Source organism: Aythya marila, assembly GCF_965140915.1.
Source record: "Aythya marila genome assembly, chromosome: 4".
Classification (NCBI taxonomy): Eukaryota; Metazoa; Chordata; class Aves; order Anseriformes; family Anatidae; genus Aythya; species Aythya marila.
The window spans coordinates 48,252,240-48,267,595 of record NC_139045.1 but is presented as its reverse complement, the minus strand read 5'-3'; the positions used below and the strand labels follow the sequence as shown (position 1 = coordinate 48,267,595).

Here is a 15,356-nt window from a genome sequence, read left to right as displayed (position 1 = left end):
AAGCGGCGGGTGCTCCGCGCGCCATTTTCAAACCGGGAGCTGCCCCGGCACGGCCCGGCCCTAACGGTACGGGGCGGAGGGGGGGGGGCGGCTGGGAGGTCCTGAACGGGGAATCCGGGCCCTGGAGTGTGTCCAGAGAAGGGCTGCGGGGCTGGTGGAGGGCCTGGAGCACGAGTCCTGTGAGGAGAGGCTGGGGGAGCTGGGGGTGGTTGGGCTGGAGGAGAGGAGGCTCAGGGGAGGCCTCACTGCTCTCTGCAGCTGCCTGAGAGGAAGGTGTGGGGAGCTGGGGGTCGGCCTCTGCTCACAGGTAACCGGTGACAGGACCAGAGGGAATGGCTTCAAGTTGTGCCCCGGGAGGTTCAGGTTGGCAATGAGGAGACATTTCTGCTCAGAAAGAGCTGTCAGGCACTGGGACGGGTTGCCCAGGGAGGTGGTGGAGTCACCGTCACTGGGGGAGTTCAGGGAAAGGCTGGACGTGGTGCTTGTGGACATGGTTTGGTGGTGACGTTGGTGGTAGGGGGATGGTTGGACCAGGTGAGGTCTTTTACAGCCTTAATGATTCTATGCTTGGTCCCTGTGGCACCTTTTTCACTTGGGTATGACCATAACTAGCTCTTTGTAGCAGAATGAGCTCTGTGGGCAATAGTTACATGACACGAACAAACTTCTTCACGAACATCTTTCACAACAGAAACGTCTTTAGAGTCTTCATGAGTTTTGGTATTTTCCAGAACTGAGACTGGAAACTCCAGTTCATAATTCTTGATGTTAGTGTTGCTGACCCAATAAAGAATTTAATTTCATAGCATATGAACTTACCATGCTAATTTCTTAGTGTCACATTGCCAGCTGTGTAGTCTTGTCTGTCTTCTGTGTGGCTCCATGACCATATTATGTCTTCTGCTACCAAGCCTTATCTTTCCTGTGTTTCTTCTGTAAAGCTCTCCTAATGCGATTAATGGAAAAACGCTTTCTTTTTCCCAACCACTTGGATTAATCTTTTCAACCGATAAGGTTCTTCTAAAGGAAAAGATGTGCTCAGGAGTTATCAGCTTGCTTCTCTAGTAAGAAAGATGGATTTGTGAGACTAGATCTAGATACACTAACAGTCCCTGCTTTCCTGAATTCTACACAGAATGCTCAACATTGTTGCAGAAAAACCAGGATCATCGCTTTCAGTTTAATCTTTGGCTGCCAAAGGAGAACGAAGAGCATTTACAAGAATGACTTCCCACTGATAGTTACCACTTAGTGGAAGTAAGTGTGCTGCCTCCTCTAACCATCCCAGTACAATGTGTAGTGAGGTGGTGTTTTCACTGCTCTTTCTCCTTTATATCTCAAGGTCCTGAATTCGGTCACTTCAGTTTAGTAGCACTTGGAACAGATGCTCCTAAGAGTGGTGATTTTTCTCTCACTTGTTGAGCATACCTGGCAAATTTTGTCCTACTCCTAGACCTACTTAATCTCTTACGAAATGATGAGATTTTGCTTTTTTGCCTCACACATGAGAGTAAATTGCATGTTTTCTCATTTTATTATTCATTAATACTTTTATTTTCAAATACCCACTTATAGCTGTTTAATATATTTTTTTTTAAATGGGGAATTGTGAAACAGCATGTTTTAAATAAGTCAATTTTCTTTCCCCTTTATTTGAAATGCAAATAATGCTTTCTCTGATTGGCAGTTTGGCTGCTCAGGTGTTCACCTGTGTGAAGAATAAGCTAATAAGGAACCTTCTGAAGAAACATAAGAGGAGATATTTCATGGACATAGTTAATATTTCTAACTATTGAGGGGATGTTTTCATGCATCTAAGAAGCATCAATTTTTGTCTTCCATTTCTTACAGTGTCTCTGAATTCAGATGTATTTAACGATGTAAAACTACTTCCTTCTTCAAATGCCTATGGCAAAAAATTCCTCTGGATTCAGATTCCATAGTGTTGATCTAGACCCCTCTTAGATCATATTAATAATAAACAAATGAACAAAAAACTAATCAGTCAAAAAAACAAAACCAACCAACTTTCTGATCTGTGAATTGTAGTATATGTTTTTTTGGGGGGGTAATGTGTCAATTTGGATTGTAAAAGATGCCATGATGATTCAAAAAATCAGAATCTACTTCTTAGTCTTCCCATGGAAAGATCTTTTCTGAGTTCAGTTCCGGAAAGGAAAGTCCATGTTTGGACTCTTAAGATATTAGGAAATGCTCAAAAAGAGATAACTAATTGCCATGGCAAATATTAATTTTAAAAGAAAGATATCAATATTAGTGTTATCAATATAGTGTTTTAGATGCCCAGTGATTCTGTTTTGGTTTACCTAAATTTTCAGAACATGCTTATATGCTGTATTTCCTATGCAATAAATTACTTTTCCATTATTTTTTCTGCATTATTCCTGCTTTAAAGAAGAAATATTGTAACAGACGATGTTTTACAGGTGGTCTGTTTTTCCTGGGTGTTAGAAAAGCCACTTTGGAGGTGTGTTCACAATGACTACAGCAGCAGAGAGGAAGTTCGTTAATCTCAGGAAACGTCTAGATCAGCTGGGCTATCGACAGCCACTGGGACTGGAGAGCTTACCTTTGGTGGAAAAGCTTTTTAGGTATTCAAAAGGAGACTATAAAAAGAAAAAAGTCATAATCATATAGGAAGCATTGTTTAATTTTTGACATGAGGGAAAATGTTCTATCTAAAGACTGTCTCATTCTAGTGTCTAGCAGATAGGTGTAGACTCAATCCCTGAATTTGATGTTCACAGAAATTTTTGTAGCTACTTACTGATAATCTCTGTAGTTATCTCAACAGTATAAAAATACTAGTAACCTTCTGATCATTTTTATTCTTGACTATTGCTTTCTTCTGTGGTAGAAGTGCTACGATATACAGAGAGTTTATTGAATTATCAGATGTAAACTCCTGATAGGCTTTCTCCATAGCTTTATTTTTTATATTTGTCCTATTCTTTCCTAGTGGATGATCTTCCAGTTTTTCTTACATGAATGTTTTATTTGCCTTTCTTGGAACCCATTTGTTCTACGCTTAAGAACCGTGTTGCCTAAGACCAGTGCTTTACAGTGGTCTTGGGCAACAGGTTTTGTTTCTAAGCTCCTAATGAATATTTGAATCTGCGGTTTAAAGGCTGAAAACACTCCTAACATGTCCGATGCTCCTTGATTCTAGTGATCTTGTTCGTACAACAGAGAGCCTGCGCAGTGCAAAATTATCTGCTGGAAAAATCGAAAAAGAGTTCAGCAATTATGATGCTATTTTAGAACCTTATAAGACAGAGAATGCTAAACTTACCAGGGAAAATAATGAACTACATTTGGAAATACTAAAACTGAAAGAGCAATCTGATCGTCATGTTAAAGGTAATAACAATAATAAAAAAAGATACTTTTTCTAATCCATCAGTGTCAAAATAAAATTGTGGACAAATCTGCAGATTCACATATCTGTTCTTATGCTTGTGAGTGGTCATTGACTCTAGTGCTTTTAATGAATTAAGGCTCGTATGCAGATATTTCTTTTGTAATTAAAAAGCTTCTGGGGTCCAGCAAATCATTGTTTTAATCAAACATGAAACTGTTAGAACGTTTGAATATATGCTTTCCTACTTTGAAATGCTACTTCTTAATTTAAAGTAAATAAATACTGTTGTTAAATTTGCTTTTATTCTACAAAGGGTTTTTGTATGTTTAAACATATTTGTGTTTATATATATACATAAACATGTGAGTGAGTATTTGGAAACTTCATGTTATAGAAAAAGAATATAAGCTTAGTTTTAATACCTATTTTGGTGCTACTAGGAAAAATAATAATGAACAAGAAACATAAAATTGCTCTTTCCCTCCTTTAAAGACTTGAAAGCCAACTTAAGGAGGGTTGAACACGAAGCAGCTGACTTAAGATTTCTGAATAACCAGTATGTGCATAAAATTAGAAGTCTGGAAAAAGAGAACAAGTCCAAGACTGAAAAAATTCAGCAGCTTCAGGAAAAGAATCTGCAAGCAGTGGTGCAAACACCTGGTGAGTGTAAATATTCCCTCTTTTGTCAATAAACCTGTTCCTGTCTTTCTTTCCTTACTTTTCCTGTTCTCTGTCTTCTTGCTTTTCTCTGTGTTGCTAAGTGTTTCTTTTTTTTTTTTTTTAGAGTCAAAGTCTTTCTTTGTATAATTCTTGTAAAAGGTCCTTAATGCTTTTAGTTATTGTCTAGTCTGGAGGAAAGGTAAATCAGCAACAGATTCAAGAAGTTTGAGCTGTAGAGAATTCAGGGACTTACACACTGGGGAAGATTACCTATAGCAGACTTTGCATGTTTCCTTATTTCAAAACTGAATTTTGGCAAAACTGATACTAACCTGCAAGAGTTGTGTTGTCTCCAATGTACAAATTTCATCAGCTTATTACAATAAAGGTTACAGTTTTGCATTGTGCCAGTTCAGAAGCAGTGGAATATATATGACATTTCATTTAGTATAAAAGGAGAAGACTCCCTTCTGAACTTCAAGTAATAGGCTTCTGGGTTTGGGCTTTTTAAGGTGGCAGAAAAAGAAACATTCCATTCAGGCGTCAGCGCATGCAGATAGACCAACCCGTCCCCCCATCGGGCGTTAGTGCCTACCCAGTTCCTCAGCCAGAGGATCCTTACATCGCAGACCTTCTTCAGGTGGCAGATAATCGGTGAGCTAAAGAATTTTTCAGTCTTGAAGCATAAACATGAAATACGTGCTGCTGTGATTTCTGCATCCCTTTCTGCATTTAAAATTCTGTCTGGGGAAAAAAATGGTATTTCAAGATATTTTAGTAACACTATAGTTCTTGACCAGGATTTGTGCTTAGTGATTGACTGTGCTGCCTGTGGTGAATTTGCAAGGATATTTAATAAACTACTTATTTCCATAAAGGCTTTCTCTTAAATTTCTATGCTAGTTCTACTCTTATACTGAATTTTAAATGAGGGATCTTGGAAAAAAGCCAGATGTAATGTTTTTTATAGGAGCAAACTGGCTGCAAAATGGACCCACTTCTGGCCAAAGCTGAGCCCACCAGCCAACTTAATGGTGTTTCTGTGAGAATATATTCAAGAACAGGTTAAAAAAAATCACAGTGGCTGTTAGAGAGAGTAGTGAGAAGAATGTGAGAAACTATCCTGACACCAAGGTCAGTGAATAAGGAGGGGAAAGCAGAGATTCCTCTAAAGTCCATGGAGAAGACCACGGTGGAGCAGGCTGTCCTCCTGTTGCCCACTGGAGCAGATATTCATGGTGTTAGCCCATGGAGGACACAACACCAGAGCAGGTGGATATGCCCTGAAGAAAGCTGCAGCCTGTGGAGGGAGAGCCCACACAGGAGCAGACTCCTGGCAGGACTTGTGGTTCATGAAGAGGAACCCACGCTGGAGCAGGTTTTGAAAAGTGGTATCCCATAGAAGGGTCATCATGCCAGAGCAGCAGAAAAGTGTGATGAGGAAGGAGCTCCAGAGACTGTTGTGAACTGACCGCATCCCCCATTTTTAAACTGCCTGAGTATGGGAGGAAGTAGAATAGTCAGGAATGAAGGAGTGAAATTGAGCCTAGGAAGAAGTGGTGGTAGGAGGAAGTGCTTTTGGTTTGTCTTTGTTTTTCATCATCCTACTCTATTTTGATTCATAGTAAATTAATTTAATCTTCCCCAAGGTGAGTCTGTTTTGCAATAATTGATGAGCAATGGGCCTGCCTTTATTTCAACCCATGACCTTTTATTTTCATCTTATTTTCTCCCCCTATCCTGTTCAGGAGGGGGAGTGACAGAAGAACTGGTTGGGGGTCTGACAGCCAAGCAAGTTCAACCTGCCACAGCGTCTCAAACAACAGCTTCAGAATTAACATTTTAAATCAACAAAACTGTTTTCATAGAACCATAGAATGGATCGGGTTGGAAGGGACCTTAAAGACTATCCAGTTCCAAGCCCCTGCCATGGGCAGGGATGCCACCCACCAGACCAGGTTGCCCAGGGCCTCATCCAACCTCACCTTGAACACCTCCAGGCATGGGGCATCCACAGCCTCTGGGCAACCTGTTCTAGCGCCTCACCACCCTTTGAGTGAAGAATTTCCTCCTATTTTTTTGTTTTGTTTTCTTTTAGTGAAATTTTTCCATTCAGGAGCAAAGAGAAAATACTAGTATTGAATTTGTGTGTGTGTATGATTCTTCCGTGAATCCACACAAACAGTATATTGCTACATTTCAGAATTCATGAACTTCAGTTAGAAGTAACAGAGCTACAGGAAAAACTGGAGATATCTGAAAGTGGAATGAAAAACTACAGTAAGCAGGTATGTTTACAGTTGTGTTTTTTAATAATTATTTGGCTGTGGTAGCCCTTTAAATGACATTGATTTTATTTTAACATCATTGTTAAAGCATTGTAGGGGTTGTGAAATACAACTGTTATAACTTGCATAAATTGAGCTATTCTTTTTTCCTTGAAGGTTGAGCTTAGAGACAAAGAAATAGAACGCCTAATGCTAGCATTGGATGGTGGTCGTTCTCATGAGGTTATATCTCTGGAATCGAGAAGTAAAAGTAATGAGAAGCTTATTGCCCATTTAAATTTGCAGGTAATATATTAATTACTGTTGATTAGTCAAAACTTCACAAAATACAAGCAGTCTAAAAGAAAACAACAAAGCCCAACAACTTTTAGGTCATTTTTTTAAAAAATCACTCTTAGGTATAAAATCAACCAATTTAGCTTGTGTTATTTTTCAGGTGGTAGTCTTCCTTCTCTAAATAAATTTCATTTCTTGTTTTAAAAGCCTGTGTTTTTTTGTAAATAATTCTATGAACTCACATCTGCATATAGTAATGTTAATCTGAGAGTATTCAGGACGTTTGTTTATTACACTGTTTTGGCAAAGTTTAAAAGTTCTTATTTTTTTCAGAAACATATTTTGCATGTGCCATTTATGTTTTTAGGAACTAAGATTGGTAATACTTACTTATGAAGAGGAGTATTCCTGCAAATAATCTCATTGAGTAGCAAGGAATCATCTTTAATTCAAATGGTCCTCACCTTTACTCCAACATAGACTTGCAAGGAAAGGATAAGCTTAAAATAAAGATGTTTGTGTTTAATGTGTGTATTGGCATGCATTTGATATTGGTCTCAAAATGAGAATTTCCAAAACAAATACAAGGCAGGCAGGAATATAGATCAAGTATAGTCCATCTCTGGATTTATACCATCCGTATACCATTTGTATACTGTTTGTATGTGATGTACAGTGGCACGCAGAGCCAGGCTGCAGAGCTTATTAGCAGTGCTGCAAAAATATGGTAAGAGCAATGACTTGGAAGCAGTACTGCTGTATTCACAGAATCACAGAACTGTAGGGGTTGGAAGGGACCTCAAGAGATCATTAGGTCCAACCCCCTGCCAAAGCAGGAAAGTGATACTGAATTAGTGAGTTGTGCTGATGACATATTGATTGTACCAAGAGTGAGCCCAGGTGTATATGCAGTGTTTCCAGAGCTTCACAGAGCTGATTTTGGGCCATTGAGGCTGTTTGTTCAGGCTCAGTGCCAACAGACCACTTTTATTCTCTGAGTACAAACAGATGGATATCTCTGCATAGTAGCATTTATGGCTATGGGAGTGCTCAGGCTGTCTTCTGGGCCTACAGCAACACTTTCTTTCGGGAGAAACTTTCTGGAGTTTTGAGGAAAGTTGTGTGGAGATGGAAGCGCAGCACTTCTGTTATGTTTTTCAAGGTACTTCAGGCTCCCATTTCCCCACATAGTGTAATTTAGTGTTTATATGTGTTTGTTGGTTTTTTTTTTTTTTTTTTTCCTTCTCTATGCCTCTGCCTCTCTTCCCTGTACTTGCAGGGAAAGGTATACTGGGAGAAACAATGTCTCTAGAGCAGGATTTCTGGAAATGTGTTTAAGGTGCAGACCTGTGTTGGAGGCAAGCTAGATTTGGGGAATCTGATCTGTAAAGCTTCATTTTTGTGAAGGAGTGACAGCGAATTTAAGCCTAGCAAATATACTGGAAAGCTGGACAGCAGAAACTGTCTTCACATCTTGTGAAATTAAGGGAAACATTAAGTGCCCTGTATCTACCAGACTGATGCACAAGACAGGTTTCTATACGGATCTCTGCTTTTTAGTGCTTTGTTTTTAGAATAAAATTCAGGGTTTGGAACCTATGTAGAGAACAGTATAGTAATGAATTCCTTCGCCTTGCACACCTGTAAAATCATATTCTTTTCATGTTGATATTTATTAATTTATAAGAATAGAAAATCTAGTCATTTTTAACAGGATATCCTTTTTATACCGTGGATATAGAAATACTGTATTTCAGAGGACTGGGAGGAGCTTTTGCCGTCTATTTTTAACAACACATTAACATTTTAATGAAAAATATCTTTTAGGTTGAATATCTTCAGCAAACAAACAAAGAACTTGAAAATAGAATCCAAGACCTCTTGGACACTAAACAAAATGTGACTAGTGAGGTTGTGCACTTAAGCAATAAAAATGAAGAACTGTGTCAAGAACTGAATGAAATAGACCATTTGGCACAGCAGTTGGAAAGACACAAGGAAATTGTACTTGAGACTGCAGATAAAGAAATAGGAGAAGCAAAGGTAATCAATGATGTTTTACAAGAGTAGGATCTGCTTAGCATTCAGGTTACCTTTTTTTAATTGCAATGAGTTACCTATTGGCTAAAGGAAGATTAATCACAGCAATTTTTTCTCGTTACTGTATTGGGTGAGATTAGTTCAGTTAAGAGGCAGTCTGTCTTCCTTCTTCTGTTAGTTCAGTATGAAACAAAATTCTGAGATACCTTAAACTATTGATAAGTAACAGACATATGCAAGAGTGATGCCTGTGTTTGGAGGGTGTTCTGTTCTTCTAAGAAGAGTCATGCAACAATTCATTTATTAGTTGTGCTCAAAATGAGTGTGTATGCTGCAAGTTTTATGTAATTTCCATTTATAGGAGCTTTAGTGGATATGTAAACATAAATTTTGGCAGATTACAAGGAGATAATAATACTTTATTTCTTAAAAAGATCCATTTGCTTATTTTTTATAACAAAGGAATTGTTATTTTGGATATGCAACTTTTAACGTAAAAATTAATTTTGGTTTGTAGAAAGAAATTGAAAGAAAAGATGGTGAAATACAGGATCTTGAAGAAACAATAGCAAGGCTTAAATCAGTAAGTAAAAATATTTTCTATTCAAGCATTCTTTGTAGTGTTTTTATCATTCTGTAATCCATGTTTCTCTCATATGTTATAAAATTCACCAATGCCTTGTTTAAGGAAAACTTTCATGGTATCCTCAAATTCTCTTAAACTAGTGTAAAAAATGTAAGAGCTAAAGAAGCTACATCACATTGTTTCAAAAATAAGCTTAAAGAAAGCTCTATAGACACTATGCTTCACTGTGACCTTATTATACCTTTTGCTAGTAATATTTCTGATATCCACAGTTGTACCTTCCTTGACATAACCATTTTTACCACAAACTAACAATGACATCCCAGAGGATGGAGGAACTACTTTGGCTCTTCACCAGCATGTGAATAATTATGCACAACTTGCATACATAGAAACAAAGTTTAGTAGCCCAGATGAAAAATAACAGCATTACCAAACTCTTATCAGCATATAGCAGGTTGTGTATTAGTTGCATATCGTGTGTTGTTTTAGTATTTCTAATGAACTTGAAAATATGAAAATATTCTCTGAGCACAAAATTGTAGGAAATATATACCAAGCAGCATTTGCTAAGCTGCAAGATTGAGTTGACTGAGATACAGTGTTGTGATCTGTTTTAACACCAGCAGTGTTTCTAAATGCCATTTAAAAGTTTTTGTTTCTGTAGTTGCTGCTTTTTTTCCATGTTTACATTTCACTGTGCTCCTAATTTATTTCTTGAAATACGAGCTGAATTAAGCAAGAGTGAATCTTCCTTGTTTCATTCCTGTTTGCAAACTGTAGGAAGTAAGGCTCACATTGATTTAACATACAGTAGTATAAAGAATGATTGCCAAATTAACAAATATTACAGCATAAAACATGTGAGCTAAATAGAAGTACACAGTGTTGAATACCAGAAGCTTAACAAAATGTTAAATAGCTTTTTCCAAATGTATCAATTGGCACTTCTATTTATTTATTTTTAATAATACTTGTTACTGCAGGACTTGTGCTCGTGTCGTAGACAGAACGAGAGGCTGAGTGAAGAACTCTTTGGAAAAACAGATGACAAAGAAAATCTGGAAGTACTGGTAAATCAGCTTGAACAAGAGAAACAAAGACTGATGGAAAAAACTGAAAACTTTGAAATAAAAGGTAAATGGTCAAATGTAAATTATATTCCTTTAAATTTTGAAATAAAAAATCTTGCAGTTAATAATACTGAGTGACTAATAATACTAATATATCAACGGAAAAGAAGACTGAAATTCTTGAATTGTAAGTTAAGTGAAATATTTGGTCACAAAAGCGTGTTTTCATTCTGTTTTTGAGAACCAAAAGTTGAACTTACACAACTGAATTGTGATCCCACTTGACATCCTAATAACAATAATATGGCAGTTTCTTACGAAATAATTTATTTCATCCCAAACTGTTTTTATTCACTCTTTGAGTGAATGACTTCAGACTGCGTTCAAGAGCTTTTTCCAGTTTTAATTTAAAAACCTCCAAGGATGTGGATATCTCAGTCTCTCTAGGCAACCCATTACAATGTTTATTATGCTCAGAGTAAAAATGTTTTCCTTCTATTTCCTGCAGCAATTTATCACCATTGTTTCTCATTTACCCACTATGCACATCAGTGAAGAAAATGGCTCCATCTTATCTATAAACACCTCTCATGCTGCTCTTAGGTCCCCCATGAGCTGTCTCTTTTTTCTAGTTAGAACAAGCCCAGTTCCTTCAGCTATTCCTTAACAGGGCAAGTATTCTGCTCCTAGGACTAGCTTGGACTCACTCAACATCTTTCTTGTACTAGGGATACAAAACTGGATACAATATCATAAATGTGATCTAATGAACCCTAAGTAAAAGGGAATAATCACATCCCTCAGTCTGCATCTACAGACACAGCTCCACTGTACCGTTAGATCTCAATTGGTTGCAAAGCAAACTACTGACCTGTGTGTAGACAGCAGTGAGCCAGGACTTTTCAGCAGATCTTGTGCTTAGGCAGCTGCTGGGTTTACTCCCTTCCAAATGCAAATGTTTCTGGTGAAATTCTTATGGTTCCTATACAGTTGTTTTTATTTCTGTTTCTGCAGAACGCGAACTTGTCCTAGAAATAGAAAGAATGAGATTAGAATATGGGATAGCCTTGGGAGACAAATCTCCTTCTCGTCTGGATGCGTTTGTAAAAACTTTAGAAGATGACAGAGATTATTATAAGCGAGAATTAGAATACCTTCAGAAAATGATAAAACGAAGGCCTAGCCCAAGCCGTAGGACTCCAGAGAAGGTAATCTTTTTATTGTCAACACAGGCTGGAAAAATAACACAGATACATTGTAGATTTATTAAGGGAGCTTTTGAATGTATTTTCAGTAGCAGTAAATGTGTAGCGTTTTTTTGGTTTTTACTGATTATACATTCTTAGCATAAAAAATTAACCAAGAGTAACTTCAATGAACTTGTTTTTATTTCCCTATTCACATTTTACAGTAACATTGATTCATTATTGATCGGTTTGTTTGAAATAAATAGATGATAAAGAAATAAAAAAACTTTGAAATCTTATTGTTAGCTGGTTTGCTTTTTGTTTTTAACAGTTAGTTCTCATTGTTAGGTTATACAAGAAGTCTGGCATTGCTGGGAATTAAAATGTATTAGGCTTATACTTTTCGTGTATTATTAATTGTATGAGTTCTTTCTTATTTGCATTACTTAATTATCCAGATATTTTAATTAGTATATTTGAACCTAAATTTTACTAATCACTTTGCAGAGTGAAGATCTTAGATTGGTCACCAGAGAAAGAGATGAGCTACAGTCCATGTTAGACAGATTTGAAAAACATATGATAGAAATTCAATCCAATGTCAAATTATTGACTGCAGAAAGGGACAGATTAAGTATTCTTTATGAACAGGTAAGAAGAGATTCTTTATCACTGGCATTGAAATAACTGATTAGCACTTATCTTACTACTGCTCGTTTAAAAAGAAAAAAATCCACTCTATAATAGAACTTGAGGAGTCTAGACCTACTGGAAAATAACAAAGAACAATAAAATATGTACCTACTTTTTAAAATTGTTAATAAAACCATGCGTTCCAGTGTTCATTATTAAGTTAAGAGCCATTCTAACTTTCTACTGGCATTTGGAAATGAGGAAAAAAATGAGAAATGAGAAAAAATCAAAAGAATGCATGAGAAAGCATACAGGCTGGAAAAAAATAGTAGTAGTAGTAGTGCTTAAATGATGAGAAAACAAGTGAAGTTAGTTTATACTTGGAACAACAGAGGGATGCCAAGTATGTTGGCAGCATAAGTTGTCATGACACTGTGTGACTCGAAATAGATTTTGGTTATCTAGGGAAAAATGGGACTATAATAGTACTTCTATTGTAATAACAGTGTTGAAACTTTCTGTCAGCATTTACACTGTATTAATTGCAATCCATGTACGCTAACAACGATAACTTTTTAAAGTCTCAGAGTGAATTAAACAGGCTGAGAAGAGAAGCAAAACATAATTTAGTTTCTCAAAGTCATGTGGAAGAAGAAAGAGCCGTTGCAATGACTGACTTTAGAAGACTAATGGCAGAAAAGGAAAGCCTAAAAGAAAAAATAAAGGTAAGTTGTTTTTTTAGCTAAATTGCTTGCAGTAAGGTGGTATATGGGAAAGACTTAGAAATTTTGCTGTGTTTGTGTCTGGCTGTCAGTTCCACTTTTCAGTAACTTTTCAACTTGTCTAATTTCAAAATCACTTGAGAGAGCTGGGTGAGTTAGTTGTCTGAGTTATCATGGCAAACTCAGTTGCTAAGTGGGGATGGGGTAGAGGAACGTGCTTGAAGTGTCTGTCTGCAAGCAAACATGGCATCTCCTTATGCGTAGAGTGTAGATATGAAGCCCCAACCACAGAATATTTTTATGTGTATGTACTACTTTGAAGATGTTCTTTGAGTGCTAACCTACATGTGCTTGTGACCCTTTCTGTTGCCCTGTAGCTCTGTAATCTTTCTGCAGAAGCTCACGAGTATTAATTCAATTGGTACCAAATATAAAGATATGCTTCCTTTAACAGAACTCTGATTCTTTTTTTTTTTAATTATTATTATTGTTTATATGTATATTGAACTGGAGCAGTGTATTTTCAGCTATTGCTCTCTGGTTTTATAGAGAACTTTGCATTAGGTTATGCATCTCAGAAGTAGAGTAGTGTTTTCTTATAGATTTTTACATTTAAACATAATGTATCTTATTACATGTAGTCCCATGTTTCTACCTCAGATTCAGCAAGAAACAGCTAACCTTGAAAAATCAAAGATGCAGCATGATATTTCAGAACTGGAAAATAATATTCATGAAGTAAGTACATTTTTTTTTTAACCAAGCAAGCCTTTATTCTAGAATAGGATAGACATTTCAAGCAATTAATTTTGCTAGCTCTGTTCAATTTAGTTTTATTTAAAAACCAAGTTGTGATAGTTTCCTTAAATAATAACATGCCTTTTTTTAATTGTAGTTTGAATTGGAAAGGTGTGAACTAAAGAGTACAATCTCTATACTGAAAGAAAGAATAAACTCTTTGGAAAATGAATTGAAATTGAAGTCCAATAAACTTGCCCAGACGTCTGATGATTCTTCTCAATTTAAAGCTGAGCTTTGCTCACTTCAGTAAGTCTAATGCAAAATGTAATTTTCTTTCACAGATGGTAACATTATTTTGTTTCTTCAATGAACATATAGCAGAGATGAGTTGTTGGGAAAGACTATAAAATACTTTTATATATATACACCTTGGTACTGTTTTTGTCTTAAGGAAATGTAAATTGGAGTAAGGAAAGTGCTGTGGTAGCTTTCACAGTGAACTCCTTCTGGACATATTTGATGACCAGATACATTGCTGCTTTTTGTGGCTAGCAGTGAATGAAAAATTTCTCCTTGAACTGTTTCCTCCAACAACCGTATATCTGCTTATGAATGTAGCAGAACAGAAAATTTCTAAAAGGACTTTCAAATACTGTTTGCTAAAATGAAGACAGATGCCTTCAAACTGCAGCAGTGGGATCAAATTGTGCTCGTTTTACAGAGGTGTCAATAATACTGCAGATTTTATGCCAAGCATTATTGATACTTGACAGTTGAGTGGTTCATGGAGAGCCAGTCTGTAATGACATCTCGTTTGAGCTGTTTTCTTTTGTCAGCCTCTGTCATATGCTAGCACTATTACAAATATACTACAGTTCTGCAAGTTGGCATCTTAAGATCCGTAGGCCCAGTCTGCAGGGATTTGACCCACTTGAAGTGTAGGATTAAGTATACCCATGTATTTTTAAGGCCTATTTAAACTTGCAGACTCAATGCTGACCCTTAAAGTTGTTTTAGAGCTCCCATCAGGTAAATGTGGTGGGACAAAAAGAGGCCTTAGAAAATGTGGAAATGGATAACTGAATAAATCTGGGTGGAGATTTGGAAATTCAGGAATTTGATATAGGTAGAAATGAGAGCCTTGGGTACAAGATGCACTACAAAACAGATAGAGCTGTAAACGAGATGTCATGTCCCACCCCACATCCCATTCCACACCCCAAAAATACATATTTATTGCAAAATGGTACTATTCTTCTGTACTATATTTCTGTACTGTTATACAGTACAGTGGCAGGGGTAGATAACTGAAGAGCTGAAGCTCAGAAGCAAGGCTCAGTTCATCCAACACTCCAAAGGCTACTTGTTGGTAAAATCATTAGTGTATTTGTTTGTAAAACTGTGACATCATGGAGTATCTTGTTAGATTCTTTTCAGTTTTAGAAAAAAGCATCAGAAGCATCAGTGCTTAAAAGTGTAGGAGATGAGGAACAGGGCTGCAATCCATTTAGCATTTGTTTTCACTTCATGCATGGTGGCATTTTGCTATTGCTGTGTTTAGGGCTCCTTTTTACCTCTAAAGTTTAATTCTAAATTAAGTGAGAGTGATCTTCACCTGCCGATGCATGGTATTCTGGACTGAAAAAAGGAAAAGCTTTTCTAGTAACAAAAATCAGAGGACATGAGTATTTTGGATTATCATGGTTATTCCATAGCATCATTTTGAAATGATGTTAAGGTGGATGTGCCACAGGAGTCCAGAGCAACC

General features: G+C 36.9%; 1 protein-coding gene across 2 annotated transcripts in view; it reads left to right on the top strand.

Moving 5' to 3' along the window:
- The first annotated feature begins 14 nt into the window (after positions 1-14).
- The window catches only part of CEP135 (centrosomal protein 135), a 31,290-nt gene continuing 15,948 nt past the window's right edge, over positions 15-15,356 (top strand). The window contains exons 1-16 of one of the 2 annotated variants that reach the window (XM_082758625.1): positions 15-66; positions 1,136-1,257; positions 2,448-2,612; positions 3,191-3,381; positions 3,875-4,042; positions 4,555-4,696; positions 6,246-6,330; positions 6,487-6,615; positions 8,434-8,649; positions 9,164-9,229; positions 10,219-10,369; positions 11,320-11,513; positions 12,000-12,143; positions 12,707-12,850; positions 13,508-13,585; positions 13,743-13,894. In XM_082758625.1, the coding sequence (XP_082614751.1) occupies positions 2,500-2,612; positions 3,191-3,381; positions 3,875-4,042; positions 4,555-4,696; positions 6,246-6,330; positions 6,487-6,615; positions 8,434-8,649; positions 9,164-9,229; positions 10,219-10,369; positions 11,320-11,513; positions 12,000-12,143; positions 12,707-12,850; positions 13,508-13,585; positions 13,743-13,894 (1,973 nt within the window). In that variant the 5' untranslated portion in view covers positions 15-66; positions 1,136-1,257; positions 2,448-2,499. Of the gene's footprint in view, positions 67-1,135; positions 1,258-2,447; positions 2,613-3,190; positions 3,382-3,874; positions 4,043-4,554; positions 4,697-6,245; positions 6,331-6,486; positions 6,616-8,433; positions 8,650-9,163; positions 9,230-10,218; positions 10,370-11,319; positions 11,514-11,999; positions 12,144-12,706; positions 12,851-13,507; positions 13,586-13,742; positions 13,895-15,356 lie in introns of those variants that run through there. The other variant, XM_082758626.1, reaches the window with a different exon arrangement.